This window comes from Peromyscus eremicus, chromosome 3 (assembly GCF_949786415.1).
Source record: "Peromyscus eremicus chromosome 3, PerEre_H2_v1, whole genome shotgun sequence".
Taxonomy (NCBI): Eukaryota; Metazoa; Chordata; class Mammalia; order Rodentia; family Cricetidae; genus Peromyscus; species Peromyscus eremicus.
In genome coordinates, this window is record NC_081418.1 from 139,622,648 (window position 1) to 139,642,898 (window position 20,251).

General features: G+C 40.5%; 1 protein-coding gene across 1 annotated transcript; it reads right to left on the reverse strand.

The window, feature by feature from the left end:
* Positions 1-273: 273 nt before the first annotated feature.
* On the reverse strand, positions 274-18,311 carry LOC131906515 (C-type lectin domain family 2 member F-like). Its single transcript, XM_059257129.1, has 6 exons — positions 18,276-18,311; positions 10,280-10,475; positions 9,540-9,626; positions 4,577-4,764; positions 3,819-3,931; positions 274-1,183 (listed from the first exon to the last, which is right to left on the reverse strand). The coding sequence occupies exons 1-6, from the start codon at positions 18,309-18,311 to the stop codon at positions 1,069-1,071; spliced, it is 735 nt and encodes a 244-aa protein (XP_059113112.1). The 3' UTR covers positions 274-1,068.
* Positions 18,312-20,251: the final 1,940 nt, after the last annotated feature.

The following is a 20,251-nucleotide window of genomic DNA, read 5'->3' on the forward strand; positions in this document are numbered from 1 at the left end:
GCCAGCACAGCTTTCAGGGGCTGTACATATTTAGGTTTTAAGTCTTTCTGCCCCACTCTCCTCTTCTGTCTCTCTCTCCTCATCCTGATGGTCCCACTCTTCCTTACGGTGGTCCTCCTGGTTTCACGTCACATGTATCTATTACCTTCTCTCCTCCTTCAGAGCTCTTCACCTCACCCACAGTCCCTTTTCTAGTTTATGTTCCTTTACCCCTCCACACTTGCACATACATATAAAACAAACCCTAGCATCAGAGATGAGAGAAGACCTGTGGTAGCTGAAGAGATTTTTAATGATGACCAGTGTTAACCTCTTCTCTCTCTTTCCTCCAAGACCATTTCAATATTAGCCAGAATCTGAGTGAAACAGCTTTGGGGACCCAGGCTAATCTCAGTAGGTCCTTTGAGGTCACCAGGATTCTTCCTTTGTTTTCCTCTCTACCTCCGACTGCTCATGTTCTGCTCATGATATCTCATAACAAAACTTGCCTCCTTCACTCTTTTTGTAACTATGGCAACAACAAGTCCAGGTTTTCTTTAGTTCAGTTTAGCAGTTTGACTGGGGGTCTAGAGACCTGTGGAGAGTTGCCTGGTCTCCAGTGATGACACAAGGCCCCGAATCAGAATAGTTCCCCATCATGCCTTCGTTAACAATTCCACATGAACCATGTGTTAAGGGCAAATGGAACACTTTTTAGTTCACGTCACCCCACAGCCCTTGTTTCTCTTTTCTGAAGTTTTTCACAAATTTCAGATGAGCAGAGGATCTTCCTTTCTCTTCTCTCTGCCCTTCAGTGTACTCCACTGAGATGGATCACTTCTGAGCAAGGACCTTCCTTCCCCAAACCTCAAATGCACCAACTTTGATGATTCAGCAGTATCATCTCAAATCTCGCTTGATCTATAGGCTTATTAATAACTATTTCGATGAAGATAAAATTCATGTAAATGTTCATCAGTCAAATCAGATTTAAAAACAATGTTGATGGAAATGAAAACACATTACCATGGGTTTAACATGCATAAAACAAGACATTGCTCTTCATTTTCTTTTGGATGGAAGAAATCTTCAAGGGCACTGGCCTATTTTGCTACAAATATAGTCCTTTAGGTCATTACAACTGGTACTGTCTATACCATTTTTATGCATGAAGGCACAGTCACCATGCTCTTGGATGGTCTTCCTGGAACAAAACAAAGGGTAGACTTCTTTATTTATCAGACCCAGCACAGCCTCATATAATGAATCTAAAGTTTGGTGATCACACTGCAAATGTGCTCTACGGAAAGAATGTTATGTGAGCTGTTGCTGCTCTCTTATCAGCCATCACACTTAACCTTTGGACTCTGCTGGGGAGGTACTGTGTGTGACTCCACTCCTCAGCACCACAGCCTGGCACTTTATGCTGCCAACAAGAAAGAAAATATCATAATCCTTTATAGAGGGGTTATGTTGGTAATGAAAATGACAAAATCAACATATTTAGGCATTTAGAGGCAGTGTAGGGGGAAAGTGTAACTCACATTTCAGGGAACATTTTTCATGCTTTTTTTCAGCACAGGTCTTTTCATTTGGCTACTCTGTAACCATCTCAATTGCGAGATAGGTATTGTTTACTTGGTGGAGTGGCATGGTGCATGTGAGGCACTATGCAGAGTTACTGGGAAAGATTTTCAAAGTTCTCACTTTAGGCCACATATATAAACATGTAACATTGAGAATTCAAAATTAGAAAATGCCCAACAGTGAGTCTTGGTTAAGTTTTGATTGTAATGTAATTTTAAAAAAAATGCCTTTAGTTCCTTATTTAGAGGAGAACATGTCAGCACTGGTATACACTTGGCCGATTTCTGGGAGACTCTCAAATTTTCATCTTATCCTTTTCTAAAACATATGCATATATTGTCAGCTCTTCAGTATCCTTTAAGTAGTTGAAGGACCACCAGCCACAGATGCTCAGGTAAGGCCCCCTCCATAAAATGATGCAGTGTTTGCACAGCTCCTACACACATCTTTTCACAGACTTCAGATTGTCCCTAAATAACTCATCTAGAACATGTCCATGTTAGGTAAGTGGTAGTTACGTTGTATTGTCAAGCTATGATGACTAGAAAAATAAGCCAGACATGTTCAGTAGAAGCATAATTAGTTTACTCTCTAAAGCTTTCCATCTGTGGCTGGTTGAGCCCACACATGGAACCTGCAGATGGAGAGGACTCTACTGTACTTCCGTGCCTACACATGCCCATATGCCAGTATTCCCATCAACTCTTATGGGAATTCCATATGTAGAAGCCCTATTCCTTAGGAGTGCAGAACGGAAATATATTTAAATATAAGGTTTTAAAAGGTCTGAATAAGTAAAATAAGCTCTTTTTTTAAAAAAATAATTGATGTTTTGAAATTGGATTCTAGGCACATCACCATACCTGGCTTAAAATAATGTCTTTTGGATAAACACTAATATCATATGACTAATATAATATGACTGTTTTTTCTTTTTTTTTTGCCATTTTGAGAGTGAACCCAGGGCCCTTTGCATCACTAGGTAAGTTCTCTACCACTGAGCTACACTCCCCTGCCCCATGCACCACTGATGATCTTTTAAGTAGAAAGAATCCGGGCACTTCCTTGATCGTGTATCCAGGCTGAGCCATAGGAAGATGGAGTGAGACGGTAGGCACCTACACACCAAGGCAAGAGGGCAGAAGAAACAGGCCCTGACAACAACTTGTCTGCGGACTTCCAGACTACAGATCAGTTGTTTAAGCTGCTCAGTCTATGTCACATTGTGGTGATCCCAGCAAATTAGTATACCAACTTCCACCAGCTCATTCCTTGCCCTTTCCATCTGTTTTTTTTTTTAATGGTAACACACAACATCTTAAACTGTCAATATTGTTTTTTCAAGAAAACACCATAGAAATTATATTTTGTTCTCAAAGTTAACTTGCTTCATAGATTTCTTACATTAGTTTTCAAAGTGAAACCATAATTATTGGTTATATTGCTGCTTTCATGTCATTGTGTGTTTTCAACCTAAATTTTATATAAATATAATGATCACAGAAACTTCTCTTGGTTGAGGAAATTCTTTTGGTGAGGTACATACAATATATTAATATCATGGAGTAAGCTCCTGCCACAGAAGAGGCACCCAGTGCTTGGAAGCTCGTGGCTCCTCTGTGATAAACACAACCTTCTTCTAAGTCCTCCTCCACTCTGAAGTTGAAGGAAATTTTAAATGTTTCCAGAACAAAAATAGTGTTTAAGGATACAATTAATTCTTTAGGCTTGGGATAGCAGAGAAGTTCTGGAATTTTAAATAAAAGGAAATTAAACATCTATCTTCCCAATCTCTTCTCATCCATATTGTTAGGCCCCTAGTGGGTAAAAACCATGTAGTCATCAGTGTATCTTCAGATACTCACTCTTCACCAAGAAATGAAACACACACACACACACACACACACACACACACACACACACACAAACAGAGCACACACAGGTGCACACTTGCATACACATGCACGCAAGAGTAAACTATACTCAGGGAAGAATTAAACTGCCTAGAATTCTGTCCAGTCTAGAAGGAAAGGAAGATATGTACAATCCAATTAAACACACAGAGACAAACACTGGTGCTTGAGGGCAGACACACTCAAAAGACTACCAGTTTGTCTTAAGGTTCTTCTTAGCATCTGTTGGAGGGCCTTTTTAGGAAATGCAGTTAAGGAACAGTAGATGTAGCTGTTTAGAGAGTTAGAATTTTGACTATGATTTACAATTAACACTAAATAAATCTTATGAAGGCTTACAAATGATTGTATCTACTTCCATCTGTCCAAACCCAGGATTTGAGTATATTTTGTTTGTTCAGTCCAATCCACGCTGACGATCCTAGTGCTCGCACATGATTCATCAAAGTTTCCTGTGACAAAACAAAGCACTATCAGGGACATCTCCTAGCAGTCTCATTCTCAGTACATGAAAAGGTACTGCCCTTGTCTGAGTCCATCATGCTCTTACCACAGGTCCTGCAGGGGGCCAAGTACCTACCACCCTATCTTTATATTTGTTACAGCAAAGAAAATGAGTCTGTTAAGACTGAGGTTAGAATATAGCACTTTTGACCCTAATCCTGAAATATCTCCTTGCTTTGCCTGAAGCAGAAAACTGGTCTCTGTAATGGCCTACAAAACTCTTGTGGTCATACCCATACTCATTCCTTAGCTTTAGACAGGCGAATTGCCTATCTATCTTCAGTTCCTCAGCTATCCCAGGCATTTGCCTTTCTTAACCCTGTGTTGCAGCTGATTTATTTCCCCCAAGAGATTTTATCACCTCGACTTTATTCCTTTGCTCAAATGTCATTATTTCATGGAAATGTGACCTTGTTGCCAATCTACCCCTTTGGAGAAGTGATAACATACTTTGATTGTATCTAATATACTGTGTAATTTATGTATTTTCTTTGATTATTTCTAGCTGCCTATCTTTCCTTCTGAGCTCCAACTTCCCCAAAGGCAAAAGATCTGTGTCTTAACTACTCAGTATGCTAAGTGGGAAGTCTAACCAATTCAATCTTGTTGTTGAATTTAACCAGAGTTCCTTCATAGTGCTGGCAGGTCTCCTGTGCAGTGAGCCATGAATTTTTATGTTGGAAAATAAAGAAGCAGTTCTGATTAAGTTTATTCCAGGAATTCATGCATATCTTCATTTCATCGTCACACGTCTTATTTCTGACTGCTCTTGTGGCTCCAACTAAAATGAACACACGACATGAAGAAGCTATAAGAGAAAAGAGTCTGACCTCCATTGTAAAGAGTCTCCTATATTCCACACTGATAAAAAGGATTTCACTTTCACATCCCGTTTCAGTCAAGTGACTGAAATGACTTTCAAGAGACATTAGCCATTAACTCGGGGATGACAGGTCAATCAAGAGCATAGTAAGAGAAAGAAGCCTTGGAGAATCAAGATCTACATGTAACTTAAAATAGTAGTAACCAACTTCGAGAAATGTAATGTCCTCTGACTCTTTCTCTGATATTTTTATACTACTGGACATTATTTACTTTTTCACTTCTCTTAAAACTGGATATGCCATCTGAGATATTTTACCACAAATGGATTCCTGTACAGTCATAACATCAAAGAGTTGGCTCTCTCCCATTGACCTAACCAATACTCAATTGTTTCTCAGAAACAGCACTTCCTCAGAAGTTGATGCTATTACTTTGCCCTTTGTTCTTGAGGAAAGAAAACAGAAAAGGGGAAAACACTGAAAAAATTTTTACAACTTTTCCCATTTCCTCCTTAACTCACAGCACTAGATATATGAAGTTACTTGTTTGTGAATAACTCTGAGAGAAACAGTATTGAAGGTACTTTTCCCCAAAGCCTGGGGGGAAAAAACCCAATAGGTGACTGTCTCCTACTCAAGTCCATAAATGGGAGACTATTCAGTTGGAAGCATTAATTAACAGTAAGGTTCTATATACACAAAACCTGATATGACAGTACAGCAAAAACATGTATTTCACTAAAATTACTTTAAAAAAAAGCAAATCCCAAATTACTCTAAAATATTGGGTTCAAATAAACAACGACTACCAAAGTCGAATAGTTGGTTCAAACGTGGCTATCAGAAATCCAGTCTTATCATTCATCTACTAGTTTATTTTTTTCTTTCATTTGCGTATCCAACCACATCCAAAGTGAGCACTTACCTTGTGACAGACATTTATCTTTTTGTAGCTCTTGGAATACATGAAATATAACATGCTTTTATGAAAGTTGCATGCCTGGAACCACACAGTTTCTCATGAAGTACATCCAGGTCAAGGGATAAGGATGACAGCTGGATACTAGCACAACATTCAGGGTAGGGTTAGACTAAGGTGATGCCTAGTAAAGACCTGAAGAAAGGTGGATGGGGAGGTATTGGTTAAAATATTAAGGCAACTCCACATAGTTAAATGGGAGGTTTATTTTGTGGGGTAACGTACAAGTGAAGGGATAGGTTACAGGGTCTGGGAAAGGTGTAGCACAGTCCGGCAGTGTTCTCCGGAGAACTCTGCTCCGTCTACCTCCAGCGTTTAGGGTCCAGGAACCAAGAGAGCCGGCCCATCCAGGTCTAGGGTCTTCAGGGGTCCTCTCTCGGCTCTGCCTTGTAGGTGTGGCAGTTACCAAAGCCTCAATGGGGGTGGTACTTTCAGACCAAAGCTGGAACGGCTACCTACTACAGGGAGGTATTTCTGCCTCCAGGTAAGAACATTTTTTTCTAAGCAATGGGAAGAGATAATGCAGAGGTTTGAGGTGAGTGTGCCTGGCTTGTTCACCAAAAAATGAAGATGTCCACATTCCTACAGACTAAGTGAAGGATTAAGTAGTGCAGGACATCAGTAGTCCAGGGTGACTAGGTGCATTAAGGGCAGTGTAGCCACCCATAAGGCTTGGTTCTAAGTGAATGAAAAACTGTCTAAAGTTTCCAACAGGTCTGATAATTTTTCTTAATTGTTGAAAAAAAGCTCTGTCCATATGGATGCCATAAGTCATATGTGATTACAGAACCTTGAAATGTGGCCAGTTCAAATCTAATTCACTTTTATTATAAAGTCATGGTAGGAAAGAAAGGTTGTAAAAACCTCATTACTAGAAGGTGTATTACTATGTGATATATCCGCAGTTGCTTTAAGAGATCAAGGGTAGAAAATAGACAAACATCGGAGAAGGGAATGAGGTGCTGGCTAGTTAACCGGCGAGTGAATGGAGAGAGTTCACATTGGGCTCAGTGAAAGGACAGTCAGTTTACTAATTATATTTGGAAAGTGGGGGGGGGGAGTTTAAAAAAAGTTACATAAGATTTTTTTGACTTTGAAGTTAGAAGAATATATTTACTGTTCCCTGAGATGAGGAGGACCACAGATAAAGGACATGAGAGAAGCGAGAGCGATGAAGAGTTTGGGGGTTGAGGCCACAGCTCAATTAATACACTGTTTGCCACTGAATCATGACTACCTGAACTAAATCTCCAGAACCCACAGGAAAAGCTGGGTGTGGTTACACTATCTTGTAATCCCAAGAGTGGAGAGGCAGATTCCTGGGAGGTGTTGGCTAGCCAGCTAAACCTAGAGGGGCCTTTTTTCTCCAAAACAAGGTGGATGAGTCTTGAAGACAGACATCCAAGGCTTACTTCTATGGGAACCCATACTCTTGCATATTCATGGGGGGTGGGGGAGAGACAGAGGGGAGAGGGAGGGAGAGATATTGCAGCATGAACATTATTAAGTTTGAGATATTTATTAGATAATCAAGTAGCTAGATTGGTTTTAAAAAATGATTGATTTTGAGAAGTGTCCCAGATTGGAGATGTATTTATGTGATGAAGTTTTGAGACCAGTTCAGAAGGCCAACAGGCCAACAATGCTTCAAAGATTGGATGCATGACAAGACACGTTTGATCACTGTGCCCATAAGTGAGCAGGAAAGGAAGGAATGAGTAAAGGAAATAAATTCAGCAGTGGCGTAGACAGGACACAAACAGTGGGAGTGCACTGACCTGAAGGCTAAATGAAATTATTTTTAGGAAGGAGTTTTAAAACGTGTGAAGATCCAGAGCTGATCTGAGATGATGCCAGCAAAACCTGATATAGAGAAGTCAACATTTCATAGCTCTTTTCCATATCCATTAGTGGTTACATAGTTTCCACTCACTCTTCTGTGAAAGTCTATGAGCCTTGGATGGGGGAAGGTTAGTATAGATGATTTATCCACAGCGGACACTCACAGTAACTTATACTTGGTAGTTTGACCAGATATCTGTAGCTGCATCAACTACTTCTTGCTTCGAAAAGACTTTTCTCAATATCAAGCCTGTGAAAATTCCAACATGAGTGAGGGAGCCTCTCTCTGAGACCCCATCCTTGTTGGATGGACAGTGGACCCTTGCAGAGGGAGGGAGTGACTCACCTTTGGGGACATGGCTGCAAGTAGGTGGTCCATATCTAGACATAGGCAGTGCTAATTGGATTCAGAGTGTTATCACTGTAAGGACTCGGTCCTGAATTGCGTCATCAGCCTGAGACAGCATCCCAGCCTAAAAAGTGAGTGGGCCCTCTATGCATCCCTCTCTTTCCTTTCTGCTCCTTCCTTCCGTCTGTCCTCTCTCTCCCATAAAGCTCTAAAAAGGTAACCATGGCTGTGATTATTCCGATCAGCTCTCTCCTCTGCAAGCATGGCTGCCTCAGGCGGCAGCCAACCACGAGCAGAGCAGCAGCGTGCCGTTTAACCAACAATCACAACAACAAAAGGAAGAACATGAAACTGGAAGGGAGCTGCAGTGAATGGTCCAAGGGAGATGGATAGGATCAAAATAGGTTGTATAATAGTATAAAACTTTTGAAGATAAAAGTATTTTTTTAAATGAACCTGAATCATCAAATAAGATTAAACAGATGATGGCTACTAGAATTAGCAGCATTGGCATTTTTGGTAAACTTGACAACCGGTTTCATGAGAAAAGCAGAAGCAGAAACCTGATCAAAGTGGATTTAATAGAACTTTTGGAAAGGAAGGGCGCTGGGGTTTAGCTCCATGACAAGGGCTCATGCTGAGCATGAGCAAGGCCCTGGTTCACCAATTGTCTTCACAGAAATCTGAGCTAAACCAAGCAAAAACTTAGCAGTTTGAGCTGGAGATGTAGCCTAATGGCAGACCCTGAAGAGAGAGAGGAAGGAAGGGTGGATGAATGGAAGAGAGGAAAGCAGGCAGGCAGGGAGCGGAGGAGCAGGAGAGGAGAACAACAGAAAAGAAAAGATTTCAAGGAGGTTTCTGTATCATGCAGCAAACATAAGCAGAGCTTACATGAAGCATAGGGGCTGATGAGATTTTTTGTTTTCATTTAATTTGGGGGTAAGCTATGATCTTATTATATTGCTGATAAAGATGTGGCGGTGGAGAATGAACAACAGTGGTGTATGAGAAAGAAAAGGGCAGTGCTATCAACAGAGTAAGATGATACAGCGTCTAGTGTAAAATCCGAACACCCCACTGTCAGGAGAATCTGTTTGGTGGTGGCGGTGGTGGTAGGGGATGTCTCTCACCACTGCTTCTGTTAGAATAAGATGCCACACGCTCATGTGTGGCAGTGATGGTTAACCCACTCTGGAAATGCAGCATAGTATAACCTCACTTTGCTCTTTACCTCCACCACCATTATAGCTGGCTCGATTTTCTGACATGAATATTGCATACACACACACAGCTCTTGATAAAGCTTTACCTGACCACTGTCACTCATACATAACCCCCTCTTCTCCTGCTTCAACCTGAACCAACTTCTGCACAGCAATTGCTCTGCTCTTCCACAGCTGTTTACTTGTGATTGTCATGTCCAGTTAGAGGGAAATAAAAATCTTTCCAGACTGAAATCGCGTTTCTGAATGAATCAGCAGCAGCTGGCACTGAGTACAGCCTATGTATCAAAAGGCTGATTTTCTAGGAGGTAAAGTGGCCAGAGGAAAATGATTACTTACATTTTTTAGGAAAACTGAAAAACCCCCAAAGAAGAATAACAACACCACCACATAGCACGGTCCAGAGGGTCAGCAATTTCTTCGCATCTGCGCATAAGGCAAACAGACAGGTCACTATTTACCAAAGAAAAGCAACAAGCAAACAAAACCCCCATTTAAAAAAAAAATCCATATTCTCTGCATCCTATTCACAACTCAGTCATTGATCTATTTGGAAAAGGGCAAAGGGTACTCAGGTGTGGCTTTGCATCTATGTGTCATTTCCAAGAACTGTACCCTATGTTCTCCAGCAAGGCTTGCAGAACAAAAACCCAGTCCCGCCTTCCCCAGAGTGTTTGGTTTCAGTTTGTGGTTTTATTTGTTTGTTTTGCTTTGTTTTAAAGAAGTGTCTTCTTTTGCAGGGAGGGAGGGGCAGATCTGGTGGAGAAGTAGAGTATCCGGCTTCATTTTTCCTTTTGATTTTGAACCTTTGTTTTGTTGATGACGACCGACCGCTTTCATTGAAAGTACATATGCATACCCTTTGCCTTACAGGCTAAGCAAAGGCTACCAGCCTTAGCCTGCGAAGAAATCCTGTCATCTCCTTACCAAATGTTGCCCTGTGACGCCCAGATAAATGACTTGTCTGGGATTCTCTGTATAAATTTTCCATCACGGGAACCATGCCGCAGTAACTACAGAGGCTGAGAAAATTCTTAGGACCAAAGGAGAACTGATAATCCTATCCGTTGTCTTCAAACCTTTGGACTCTGAGGGCTGTTTCTCTGGGGTCAGGGACGGAGCAAGACTGATAAACGGATGATACAGCACCACTCCAGCTTGATGGTTCAGCACTGAAGCCAGGCTTGGATCCGGCGGCCCCCAAGATCTCTCACTGGCCCTGTCCTCGCTCCTCTGTGGGAGTAACGGCAACGGGACACGCCCCAACGGTGTCCGCTAGCAGCCCCAGATTGGCTGACGATCACAGCGGGGGAAGCTTGATTGGCATGAGCTCTGCCTTCTGCTATCCAGTCAGCAGACCATGGCTTGCGCTTTCCTAGAATCTGTATAGTCTCCCCTCTAAACTCAAATCTGATAAAGCTCTGTAACTTCCAGGTTGTTTCAACTAACTGTAAATTGCGCTTATTCTTTCTTGGTCTTTGAGCTCCGCCTCCATTTTTTTTTTAATATCTGTTTGATCTTTATCTGTCCTGCGGATTGTATAGTGAAATTTGGCAAAGTAAACTCATTGGTTTTACACGTTTACATGGTAAATTAAGGCTTGTTCCCTACATAGGCACTATCCTCTGCACAGCAGCTTAGCATGATAGATTCCGGCATAAGCTGGAATCATTCCTACAGATTTCAGTAATTGAAAGGGGAATTACAATTTTTGTTGACTTTTAACCCCCCCCAACCATGAAACTATTCTTCATATGTGTATTGGGGGATTTAAAAACCAGTGCAAGGAATATTTTAGGTCCATTGTAATTAAAACATTAGACATGGAGAATTCCCCTGTTTTGTATGCAGTGGCATGAACCTGTAATCCTATGTAAGAAGACTTAACTGTGTAAGTTTGCTTTTCTGTTGCTGTGATAAAACACTCTGACCAAAAGCTACTCAGGGGAGGAAAAGGTTTATTCTGCTCACACTTTCAGGCCACAGTCCATTAATGAGGGAAGTCAGGGCAACAACTCAGGCAGGATCATGGAAGAGAAACCTGGAGGCAGGAACCATGGAAGAAAGTTGCTTATTGGCTATCTCTTTGCTGGCTCACAGGCTCATGTTCAGCTAGATTTCTCATACAGCCCTGATTCACCTGCCTAGGGATGATGTGACTCACAGTGAGCTGTGCCCCTCAACCTCAGTCATCAAGATAATCTCTCATAGACATGGTCATAGAGTTCTGTCCTGGCCAGTCTCTCAACTGAGACCCCAACAGATGACTATAGGGTATGTGAAGCTGACAGCTGAAGCTAGCTAGGATGCTTGGTGATGGACTTCTAACCATGAAAATTTACAGGACTCCGGAAGCTGAATGACACCTTGTAAGGATGAAATGATTGCTAGAAAATCCTCAAACGCATAGGGGTGAGAGGAAGGGCCCTACATAGCACAGGTACATGCTTTTATCACTCTCTCCCAAGGGGAAACAGAAAGACAAGGTAGTAAATAGAGCATTTGATGAAACTAGGGGAAAGGAAGCCAACAGTCTTTCGCCTCCTCTGTAGCTTTTCTGGTAGAGAGGAAGGTAGAGTTTTTACATGGAAATTGAAGTTTATAATGATAGTTTTGAGCTCTGATGTGCTGGACTAAAGGGAATAATTTCTCACTACAGACTTCCTATTACTGAAAAGGAATATAGCAACCTTGTGATTGTGCTCAGGGGCGGGGTAGGATGGTTTGGGATGAGTTGAGATGGGATGGGATGGGATGGGATGAGATGGGATGGGGTGGGACAGGGTGGGATGGGGTGGAGGGACGCCTCAGTTGGTGAAGTGCTTGCCTTACAAACACTGAGGGCCAAAGTCTGATCCTCAGAGCCCACGTAAATAAAGCCAGGTGTGGTGGCATGATGCTTTTGTAATCCCAGAACAAGGGAGGTGGAGATGGGCAGGTCCTTGGGGCTTGCTGGCCAGGTAGCCAAGCTTAGCTGGTGAGTTTCAAGCCAACAAGAGGCTCTGTCTCAAAAGAAAAGGTGGGCAATTCCTGAGGAATGTTACTCATGACTGTCTTCTACCTTTCTTACCCACATACATACATATACACGTAAACATGCACACATATGTACTCACAAAGAAAAAAATCCTTGAGAGTGATTTCAAATTATTCATGGGTGAAGGAATCTGACTCTCTTTGTTGGTGGTGGTCTGTTTCTGGAGACAGAGTCTCCATCTAGCCCAGGCCGGCTGTTTTAGTTAGGGTTTCTATTGCTATGAAGAGACACCATGACCACAGCAACTCTTATAAAGAAAACATGTAATTGGGCTAGTTTGCTTACAGTTCAGAGGGTCAGTCCACTATCATCATGGTGGGACATGACATCATGCCGGCAGATGGTGCTGGAGAAGGAGCTGAGAGTCTTACATATTGCAGGAAACAAGAAGTCAACTGAGACACTGGGCAGTGTCTTGAGCATATATGAGACCTCAAAGCCTGCCTCCACAGTGACACACTTCCTCTAATAATACCACACCTACTCCAACATGGTCACAACTCCCAACAGTGCCACTCCCTTTAGGGTCCATTTTCTTTCAAACCACCACACCAACTTTGAACTTTCCAGTGTTTTGCCCTATTTCTCTGAGTGCTAGAGTTGCAACTGTGAGCCATGATGCCTGGGCATGAACTACCCATTCTTTCTTTCTTTCTTTGTCTCCCAACCTGCAAGTTCCCTTGTGCTGTGGCTGATCTATCCAGAGACTTACAATGCCAAGCCCTTTGTGAGCATGGCTGAGAGTTACTGCTTAGTGGCTCTTCTTTCACCATAATTTTACTCCTGTCATTTGGAAAGGAGAAAAAGAAGCAGAAAATTAAAGATATTTCAATCTTACAAATAAATTTTAAAAAATGTCTTCTAGAGCTTTTTCCTCATTTATCCCATGAGGAAATGTTTTGTGATTACTCTAAACATATCATATTATTTTAAGCCTTTATGTCAGTCATCTCCTATGCCATACTCCTTTCAATTTGCTGAAGCTTTTCTACCATCTGATTTTGAAATGAATTCCTTGAGAAAGAAAAGTTTTAGACACAAAGTAAGGACAGCTTGTTGTCGATAGCTACACTGTTTGAGATTTAGAATCCAGTTCCCTGGCAGTGCAGTAAGTAAAAGTACATGATATAATGTTCTGACAGAGTCTGCAGTAGTTGTCACAATGATTAGAACTTGGTCTGGAATAAAGCTGGTTGCCTGGCAACATCCCTTTAGTCCTCACATTCAAAAGGCAGTTGTACAGAGTTGGTGGTGCATTTGTCCCCATCACATCTCTAGTTCTTTTTGGAAAAAGCAGAGATGATTATAGCTATACCAAGTGTTCTCTTGTATAGTGCACACACGTGTGTTGGCTTTTTTGTTGCTGCGGCAACCTGGATTTAGAAGCTGGTGCTACGAAGTTTCTTTAAATAGCAAGCTTACTTTGCAGAAACCTGGCTAGTGATGTTCTTACTTCATTCAGCACTATGGCTTGGATCTTGAATGCCTGTGAAAGGCCTGGGTGTTGAAGGCTTAAATCCTTAGGATGGCATTAGTGGGAGGCAGAGGAATGTATGAAAGGTACAATATGGAGCTGGTGGGGTCATGAAAAACCTCAGGTAATTAAACATCTTAAATGCCATAATCTGTAGGTATTTGAGGTGTTTGAAGACCATCTATTTATCTAAATATATCTGTTTAACCTTGAAAACATACTTAATATGACTACAAGTTTGCTTTTTTTTTTTTTTTTTTTTTTTTTTTTTTACTTTTTTCGAGACAGGGTTTCTCTGTGTCGTTTTGGTGCCTGTCCTGGAACTCACTCTGTAGACCAGGCTGGCCTCAAACTCACAGAGATCTGCTTGCCTCTACCTCCCAAGTGCTGGGATTAAAGGCATGCGCTACCACTACCTGGCCCAAGATTGATTTTTATAGATGAGTAACTACTAACCTATATTTTTAATTTAAATGAGCTGCATAAACACAATTTATCCCCAAAAAGAGTAGAAACATACATATAGTATAACAAAAAATAACTTCAATTTTGTATCAATAAACCAAAATTCACACCAATGTAAAATATTTTGAGATTAATAGTAACTTTTTGGATTAAAGTAGATTCAATAATCTACCGTTTCATTTCATCATTTCTATACTATATACCCTTTTTTCTTTTAGAAAGAGATCCTTGAGTCTAACTCCCTTTATAAGCTTTTTTCCAGACCATGACTAACAGCAACTTGTCACCAACCTCCTCAGACCGTGACAAACATCCATAACCCATCTCTTGGGAATGTTGGTGTTGTTTTCTCTAGATTGCTTCTTGTTGTCTGGGGACACTGGGTTCTTTAGGAGGCTGTGGGCAAATCAAGATAATGGTCAAGTCCCGGGGGAGAGTTAACTCTGCTATTTGTTGTCCAGTCTCTGTGCAATGGGAAAGTGCAAAGCTTATCTAAAATCCTGGTTAGAGTATTCTGTGAGGCTGGACCATCTCAGCCAGCAGACTTGAAGGTGTTCTAAATGCAGAACTCTAAGGAAACTACAGCAGAGGCACTCCAAGAGGCTGGATCACTTAGGCCATGTGATTTTGTTGGTGTTTAGTCCCCTTGCTCTTAAAACACATAAACTGTCAAGGGTAACATACATATCTGTATCAACAGAAGTATGGAATGGGCAGTATGCACAAGTCAATTAAAGATGATCTTTTGTTTTATGTTTGAGCAGGTAAAATGCATCTGTCAATTTTATAAGTCCATTTGGACTGTATAATCAAACTGTAATATAAATCTCTATCCATGCCATATGAAAGTATGACATATAATAATAAGTCATGAGGACTTTGTAGCCAACAAGATTTATTATGTCTCATCTAATCTCTGAGCTGTTCCAACGTCAAGGGATCAGCATACATAACACCTGTCCTGTAGTCTTTTTTGGCTTTCTTCTCCATGTCTGTGGATGTAGGTGCCCCACATTGGGTGCTATGTGTAGGCACAATGTTCTGTCCCACCAACCAGCTCCCAAATAACCATACAGAGACTTATTATTAATTATAAATGCCTGGCCAATAGTTTAGGCTTATTACTAACTAGCTCTTACAACCTAAATTAACCCACTTCTATTAATTTACACGTTGCCACATAGTTAATTTTTTTTTGGTTAAATGAGTAATTAAGGTGTCCCATCGTACAATTGGCTGGGATTAAGTTAATTAAATAATAGCCATATTTTTCTAATAGAATAAAAAATGATAATATTACAATGGCTTTTATTTGAGTCTCATTTCTTTTCTGACTGTAAAATGGTAATTTAAAAACTCATTTGGTTATGGCCTCCTTGGTTCCCTTCCATCCTGTCCACTTCTCATCCATTTCCCACGATTTGATTTTCTCCAGCCTCTCACCTTCAAATGTTCCCATTTATGGACCCGGACAGAGGCCTTTCTTTTTGTATGGTTGCTTGCTGTGGTCTCTTAGCTCTTAAACTGTGTGACTTGGAACTTTTGGTACTTTATTTACTCTTGTGTTTCTTCCCCTTGTCTCCTCTGTAACAACCCATAAGGCATGTATTGGCATTATTCGTGTGTAACACTGAGAGAGATTTGTAGCTGTATTTAAGAGGGTCTCTGCATACTTGACTGGCATCAAGTTAGATAAATGTTATGAAATATAAAGCATAAACTTATTCCAGATCTCAGGTAATTCATATAAAAATAAACATTTTAGGTAGCTTTTTAACAGAGACTTTGTATGGAACTTGTATCATGAAAATCTTGGTTATATCTTGGTCATATAAAATTCCAGATAGAGCATATTTGTCAGTTTGGCTGTAAAGTCCTTACCAATGAACTGTAAACATTCATCCCATGGTAATAATTGGTTAAACAAATTTTCCTTGAAAACAAAGCAGTACTCTGCCTCGCTGGTGGTCTTTGCCCTCCTTCAATCCAGGGGAGGTTCATTTATTCACTGTTTATTTTTCAATACACATTTAGCCAAGTCCCATATTAGAAGCAGAGCAGTAAAATAGATTGTTTCTCTTTCAATTAAATTTTAAATATATTCTTATCTTTTTCTTTATAATATGAAAATTTTTTCAGTTAGAGAAGGAAGGAAGGAACGAATGAACAAATGAAGGAAAGAAGGGAGGGAGTGAGGGAGGGAAGAATAGAGGGAGATTCCTTACATGTAAGAATCCTGTAAGATACAAAACCCTAAATCTTTGTAGATTCCTTGGAACTTCCCTAGCACCCAGTTTCTCCCTATCTGCATGATGTCTCCCTCTATCATGGCATCTCTTTCATTGCTTTCCCACTCCATCCTGGTTCCAGCTCGACCATCCTGTTTCCTTACATTCTCATCTCCCATCCCCTACCCCTCCATTGCCCACCCCTCACCCCCAGTTTACTCATGGAGATCTCATCTGTTTCCCCTTCCCAAGGTGATCCGTGCATCTCTCTTAGGGTCCTCCCTGTTAGCTAGCTTCTCTGGATCAGTGGGTTGTAGTCTGGTTATCCTTTGCTTTACATCTAGTATCCACTTATGAGTGAGTACATACCGTGTTTGTCTTCCGAGTCTGGGTTACCTCACTCGGGATGATGTTTTCTAGTTCCATCTATTTGCCTGCAAATTTCATGATGTCATTGTTTTTTACTGCTGAGTAGTGACCAGGATCCATTCCTGGTGCATGAGCTGGCTTTTTGGAGCCCACTACCTACAGAGGGACCTTGTATAGTCTTGATGCAGGGGTAGGGCATTGGACCTGCCTCAATTGAATATACCAGACTCTGCTGACTCCCCATGGGAGGCCTTACCGTGTTGGAGGAAGGAATAGGGGATAGGTTTTGGGAGGGTGGCTGGGGCAGGGGGAAGAGAGGAGAATCTGTGGTTGCTATGTAAAATGAATAAAAAAAATTTCTTAATTAAAAAAATAAAGTGATAATAGTCACATGTGATGAAAAGAACAAGAAAAACAAAACAAAAAACCCTAAATCTTTTCCTCACACTTTTTCCTGCCAAAAGTTTAATTATTAGAAATTGTTTCAGAAACCAAAAGAATTTGTTACTGATGTCAAATTTCCTATCAACATTCACCTTTTTGTATATCAATTTGTATAACTTTGTGAATTTATAAAATTCACCCCATCCTCTATGGTATATATGATGTATTTTATGTATATTTACACTTTTTCAGTTTACTATGGCTATTTTTACTGTGTTTTATTTTGCTGTATATATGTATTTGATTTTGATGTAGTCAATTTGTTCATCCTTAATGACTTTTCATATCTTGTGGAGAAAACTTTCTCTACTCAGAGACTTAGCCTACATTCATGTGTTATATTCTAAAATGTGAATGTTTTTATTCTTCCTATAGAAATATTTGATCCTCTGCCAGGAAGAAGGAAAGGCCAATGATTTCCCATCATGGAAGGATACGTGTCTGAAACAAGCAGCTGGGATCTACTTATATCTCAGTTCTCCATCTGCTCTGACGCCTGTGTGACGTTGGTTGAGGACTATGCTGGTTATAGTTTACTTGCATTCCTGGGAATCAAGGTGATAATAAGAACATCTGTCTTGAAGGCTTGTAAACAGGAAACCACCACTCATGAAGTAGTTAGAAGAAAATAAAATTATATATATATTTTTTTAACAGTCTTGATACGTGTATATGTGTGTGCATGCACACTTGTATGTATAGGTAAGTGTGCGTTTTCATATACAAATATGTAGGAGTACATGTGAACATGCATCTGGAATCTGCCTTGTGTTCTGAGACATCTCTTAGTGGGATCTTAGTGGGGTTTAGTGATCACTAGGTTGGCTAGACAATGTAAAGGGAATCTAGCCAGCTTGAGCATGGCAATCATGGCTCTGACAGGACTTGCCCTTCTCTCCCATTCCTTCTGCCTTGCTTAAAAACATTAGATTATACTCCTAAAGTTAGCTACCAAAGTTCATTTCCTTATTTGGCCACGTCCTCCTCCTGAGGCTGACTACCAAGGTTGGGCTATCAAAGTATTGAAGTCCAGCAATCAAAAGCCCCCTTTGGCTCACCTTATTAATATGTCCAATTAGAATTAAACACCTCATCTTAACGTGGAGTTTCTCCTTTATAAACCACTATTTTCTTGTGGGCAATGTCCGTCTCCTCTCTATGCAGAGGCAGTCCTTTGTCCCCCTCAGGGACAGATACTCCTTCCCCTCTCCCTTGTTCCCTCCTCCCCTTCTCCTTAGCCCTCTATTCCCTGACTTTTCCCCATCTGGAGCAAATAAATCTCCTTTGTGCTTAGAACTTGGTCTTGGGGTGTCCTGAGCCGATACTGGTCCTTACACAATGTGACCCAGGGATCCTTCTATGTCCCTCTCCCTAGTCCTATGATTACATGTATGACTGCCATGCCATGTTTCTCATGTGGGTGGAGGCAATCCACCTCAGCCCCTCACGTCTGCACAGCAAACACTTTGTATATGAGCCATCTCCTTGGATACTGTATCCTTTAAATTTTGCTTATGCCATTTTTATGTTTATATTTTCATATGGATTTTGATAGCCCATGTAGCACTTTTTTAAAATTTAAAACTAGTCATTGTACATGCTTATGGGGTAGATTCTGATCCTTCGGTACAGTATCACAATGATGAACTTAGGCTGTTAGGCCACTCATGATCTCAAACATACTATTTCTTTGTGATGGAAACATTCAAAATCTTTCATTGTAATTATTTTGAATTATACTCTAAAATAGTCTTTTTGAGTATCAGGAAAGTATCCATTATTGTTTTAATTCAACTAACATTTATTGAAACTTTTACAAATGATTTTACACTGTTAGTACTTCTAATGTTAAAGCATACTTTTCTGATTTCTTTTCATAATAGTTTAGAATTTTCTTCAATATTGTTTTGTAAATACATACTTTATTTGTACTTGTGAATCTTTTGTTTACTTTTGGTAGATGTTGTAGAAAATCTCTTCTGTTTGCTATCTTTTAAAAATTAAAATTTAATTACATCCCCTCCCATTCTTTTCCTCCCTCCAACCTCTCCCATTCTGTCCATTACTTCCTCTCAAATTCATAGCCTTCTTATCTTTGATAATTGTTGTTACTCGTATCTAAACACAGAAATATACACACACAACTCACTAAGTCAATCTAGTGTTGCTTGTCTGTACATTTTTTTTTATCATGACAAAGCAGTTAATTTTTATTGAATTAAAAACATTCTCTTTTATAGTTAAAAATAATGCCAACCTATTTAACATTGTTTATGTGTTGATATCATTATTTATGTGTTGATATCACTTAAGAATTCCAAAGAGGGCTGGAGGGATGGCTCAGCGGTTAAGAGCACTGCTTGTTCTTCCAAAGGTCCTGAGTTCAATTCCCAGCAACCACATGGTGGCTCACAACTACCTGTAATGAGATCTGGTGCCCTCTTCTGGTCTGCAGGTGTACATGCAGATGGAGCACTGTATATGTAATAAATAAAATTTAAAAAAAAAAAAAAAAGAATTCCAAAGAAATATTAGGAGAAGGTATTAAAAATGGGCACTGCTCACTGATGAGACTCCCAGTCTCTAATGTGTAGTCTCCAAACCCTGGAAACACATAGTTTCTCTGAACAACAATAACAACAGAAAACTGTGAACCTGGGGCTCTGAACCACAACTGGGAATGTGCATGCTTAGAGCAACAACCTGTGTTTGAGGGCTCTGTGAGCAACCCTGCGTCCAGGAAACCTGAAGCCAGACTTACGTTTTTTGCACAAAGCCTCAATCCATATGAGGTACTTCAATGAGCCACCGAAAAGGGGAAGGAAGCTGGTACCAGCATGACCCAGGTTATGTCTTATGGCTTTGACTCACTATTACAGTTTTGAGTTCATTCATTTACCAGTTACACAGTGGTGGTGGTAGTGTCTTGTGTTATTTATTTAGCTTGTTAGTTATTTCGGGGGTGGGGGTGGTTTGAGACAGTGTCCCTCTATGTAATATTGGCTGTCCTAGAACTCACTATGTAGACTAGGCT